Source organism: Cicer arietinum, chromosome 2 (assembly GCF_000331145.2).
Source record: "Cicer arietinum cultivar CDC Frontier isolate Library 1 chromosome 2, Cicar.CDCFrontier_v2.0, whole genome shotgun sequence".
NCBI lineage: Eukaryota > Viridiplantae > Streptophyta > Magnoliopsida > Fabales > Fabaceae > Cicer > Cicer arietinum.
In genome coordinates, this window is record NC_021161.2 from 46,082,044 (window position 1) to 46,086,672 (window position 4,629).

Genomic DNA, 4,629 nt, shown 5'->3' on the forward strand with positions numbered 1-4,629 from the left:
TATTTTTTCTCAAATTTTCTACTCTTATTACTTTTTGATACCTCAAATTTGTGAAAAGAATAAATATTATTGAATGTGATATTGTCATACAAAACATCTTGATCACATCAAATATAATGTGATATTGTGAAGACTTAAATATGAAAACAAGACAAAATAGAGGGACAAATATTATATTTAAACCTTATTTTTATAATAAAGAATAATTGAGTATTTATAAACAAGACTTAAATGAACTTCAAAGATAAACTTATAAAAATAAGAGTTAAATATACTTTTGGTCCATCTATTTTATTTAAAATGAACTTTTTTAATCTCTTATTTTCTAAAACTAATATTTTGGCCTCTACTATTTTTGATGATATGACGCTCTCGTTAATTAATTTATTTTATTATTTTATTTATATATATAAAAATCAATTTATTTTCTTAATTTATATTAAAATTTATAAAGTTAAATTAATGTTTTTTTAAATATATAAAATTTATTTACCTTACTTCACTTTTTTTAGTAACTTAAAATTTTAAAATATTTATATAAAATACATAAATTTTATTATTTTAATTTTAATTATTTTAATATTATATTTCATATTTAAATTTATGACATTTTTAATGTTATTTAATATTTTTGTATTTATATATTATAAATAAATAAATATAAAAAATTAAAATTAAAATATATATAATTTTATTTTATCCAACAATAATTTAAAACATTAAGATATTTAAATAAATTTTTAAAATTAATTTATTTTAATTAAATATTTTTAATATAATTATTTATTTTATTTTAATATACAAAATATTTTTGATATAAAATTAAAAATAAATAAATATTTATTTTTAAAAATGTAAATATGACAAAAATAAAAATGTAATAAATTTAAATAAGAAATATAATATTAAAAGAAAATTTAACGATGTTATATAAATATTTAAACATTTTAAATTATTAAAAAAATAAGATAAATAAATCTTAAAAAATAATTTGAAATTTAAATATTTTAATATATATAAAAATATGAAATGAATTTGAATTTTAATATATAAATAAACTTAATAACAAAAGTATGTTAATGAGAGTGATATACATTATCAAAAATAGTAGGGATAAAAAAAGTTCCAATATAAAGTTAATAGAGAGCAAAAAGTTGATTTTAAAAATCAAGAGACTAAAAGTTCATTAAATTATATGTAAAATAAGGGTATTAAAAATGTATTTAAACTTAAATACAATATACAATGTCAAATATTTTAGTACAATCAACAACTTTTTTAATTCTGTTGATTTTATCTAAAGAGTCTCATGTTTATTTTGCAAATGAAAATTATTTTTCAAAAAGCGTTTATCAAAAATATTTTTTTATGAAAAATACCAAAATAATTTCTCATTTTAACCAGTTTAAAATTATTTTAGATTCTTTTTTTTTTACTAACGAGCGTAGCGATAAAATTTACTGGCATTAAATATAAAAAAAATAAATTGAGTATTATAGGTTTAAAACCGCTTCATATGATATCAAATGTTCATACAATATTTTATTATTTGAGCTACACTTATTGAATATATTCTAATTTTCTTTAAACTATAATAAACAAATAATCAACTTTTAAATGTGATTCATTTTTTTCTTGTAAAGAAAATACAATTTTTTATTAAAAAACTGTAACAAAAAACCTTATAAAATATTGTATTAGTATCCCACTAGTGTTGATACTAGATACAACTACCCACTCATAAATAAATAAATAATCCTTCATAATAAAATACAAGTAAAAATATATTTAAAAAATTAATATATTTAACTTAAGACTAAATACATTCACATTTAAAAATAGTATTAAAATATTATTTTATTTATATATTATTACTCATATAAATTAAAAAATTGGTGCATGTGTGATTGTATGATATAATTTTATAAAGTTATTCTTATTAGTTTTAGGTATCAAGTATTATCATCAGGTAAATTTTAATTTCTTTTTGTTGACATAAAATAAATTTTAGGTTGTCTTTAAAAAAATTATAGATACACCGACAACCAATTAAAATTAATTAGTTGAGTGTATTTTACTATTTAAAAAAAAAATAGATTCGACATAATTTATGAAACATACATGATTAATTTTAGATCAAACATATCAACACATTTACTTATAAATAACAACAGATTAAGTAATATAAAATATAATGAAATAATCCAAATTATATTAAAAAGATAAAAACAATGCGCATTTTAGGATTTATTTTTTTGTCAATGAGAAATTTAATATGAACCAGTGTGACTATATAATCATAATATTTAGTGTGGAGATCTAGGTCTAGGAAAATATGATTATTTAAAACAAATATATAAGCATGTGTTTATTTTAATTGCAGCCAAATTGTGGTTGTGCATTTCTTATTGGAAGTTAAATATAATTAAAATGTTGTTTTGGGCCAAATTAATTTGGTTCTACGTTGTACCCATATAAATACTCTTGAGTGTATAGTTTTAAAAACTAATGCCATTTTGATATACTAATGAAAAATTAGAAAATAACTCTCTTCCATAATCTCTCTCTTTTTCTCTATCATTTTCTTGATATGATTACCGATAGCATTACTCCTCTTGGTAAAGAGGCTACAGCAGCCCAAGAAGCGAAATTCAAGGAAGATAAGAAGAAAGATTACAATGCCCTTTTCTTGATCCATTCTTGTGTCGATAGTGACAATTTCGAAAAAGTTGGCGATTATGACTCGGCGAAGACTGCTTGGGGTATTCTTGAGAAAGCTTATGCTAGTGCGGATAAGGCGAAGGTGGTGAGGTTACAAACTCATAAGCGGCAGTTTGAGTTACTTCAAATGGAAGACAAGGAAACGATTAACGATTATGTGACGCGTGTGACACGCTTGGGGAATCAGATGAAGTCGTGTGGTGAAGCCGTTTCCGAACAGAATTTTGTGTCGAAAGTATTGCGTTCTTTAACACCAAGATTCGATAATATTGTGGTGGCGATTGAGGAATCGAAGGATCTCAAGACGATGACGAAAGATGAACTTCAAAGTTCATTGGAAGCTCATGAACAAAAGATGGACGAAAGAGGAAAAGATAAAGCCAAAGCGGAAGTTGCTTTGCAAGCCCGTTTCAACGAGAAGAATAAGAAATCGAAACGGAAATGGCCTTCTAGAGGAAAGAAAAACTTCCAGAATTTTGATGGAAAAGAGTCACAAAATTCAAGGAAAGGTGAGGGCAGTTCCAAAGGTGGTGGTCAAGACAACTACAAGTCGTTCGACAAAAGCACCAAGAAGTGTTACAATTGTCAAAAGTTTGGGCATTTCGCAAGATAGTGTAGAGAAAAACCAAGAGAGAATTATGCGGATGAGTCTAAGGTTGCTAGGCAAGACGTGGATTATGATAACACGGTTCTTGTAATGATCACGGAAGAGAACTATGGCATCAAAGAGGTGCTGGACAACAACTATGACAAGAGGAAGTTGCTGGACAGCAACTATTGCAGTGCAGAAAAATCTGCAATAACGCATTCGGAGAAAAGCGCAATGGTAATAGTTCGAGATGGAGCCCAAGGGAGAAATGAGTGGTACTTGGACTCAGGTTGTTCGACACATATGAAGGGAAGAAAGGATTGGTTCGTGAAGATCAATCAAGCCACGCGAAGTAGAGTGAAATTCACGGATGACACGACATTAGCGGCCGACGGTATCGGGGATGTTTTGATCATGAGAAGGGATGGTGGTCATTCCTTGATCAAAGATGTGTTGTACATTCCAGGAATCGAGTGTAATCTCTTGAATATTGGCCAATTGCTTGAGAGGAATTACATGATTCGGATGGAAAACAAGGTTTTGCGCGTTTTGGACCAAAATGGTGTTTTGATCCTTAAGGCTCCTATGGATGCCAATAGGACTTTCAAGATTGAGTTGAAAATCATGGAGCATAGGTGCTTAGCTACAACGGCAAGTCGTGATGAATGGTTGTGGCACTACCGTCTTGGACATTTGAATTTTCGAGATCTCAACACGTTGCAAAAGTATGAGATGGTGACTGGACTGCCTAGTATCAATATTCCAGCTGAGATATGTGAAAAGTGTATACAAGGGAAGCAACACAAGAATAGTTTCAGCAAAGATGCAGGTCATAGGACTAAACATCAGCTTGAGGTGGTGTATTCCGATGTGTGCGGACCAATGCAAGTCAGTTCGTATGGAGGTAATAGATATTTTGTCACATTTATCGATGATTTTGGTAGAAAACTGTGAATTTATCTCATAAAGAGGAAGGATGAGGTGTTTGAGGTGTTCAAACGATTTAAATCCATGGTTGAGCGGCAAAGCGGTCACAAACTCAAAGTTCTCAAAATTGATGGCGGAGGCGAATTTACTTCGAGAGAATTTGGGAAGTATTGTGATGATGAAGGTATAGTGTGTGAGGTTGTACCACCCTATACGCCTCAGCAAAATGGTGTGGCCGAGAGGAAAAATCGGACAATTATGAACATAGTGCGTAACATGTTGAAATGGAAGAATTTGCCGAAAGAACTTTGGGGAGAAGCTGTTGCTACAGCCGCCTATGTGTTGAATAGGTGTCCTACAAAGAAGCTGGAAAAGGTGACTCCAGAAGAGGT

At 28.1% G+C, this 4,629-nt stretch overlaps 2 protein-coding genes across 2 annotated transcripts in view; both read left to right on the forward strand.

Annotated features, from left to right (window-relative positions):
- The first annotated feature begins 2,590 nt into the window (after positions 1–2,590).
- LOC105851656 (uncharacterized) lies at positions 2,591–3,334 on the forward strand. The gene has a single exon (XM_012713089.1). It carries the CDS (start codon positions 2,591–2,593, stop codon positions 3,332–3,334), a length of 744 nt encoding a protein of 247 aa, XP_012568543.1.
- Positions 3,335–4,321: 987 nt separating this feature from the next.
- The window catches only part of LOC140919462 (uncharacterized), a 1,783-nt gene continuing 1,475 nt past the window's right edge, over positions 4,322–4,629 (forward strand). The window contains exon 1 of the mRNA XM_073365482.1: positions 4,322–4,627. Within this exon, the coding sequence (XP_073221583.1) occupies positions 4,322–4,627 (306 nt within the window). The remainder of the gene's footprint in view (positions 4,628–4,629) is intronic.

What these genes read in the sequence shown, in the direction of transcription:
- LOC105851656 (XM_012713089.1), top strand. Translation starts at nt 2,591, where the DNA reads ATGATTACCGATAGCATTACTCCTCTTGGTAAAGAGGCTACAGCAGCC.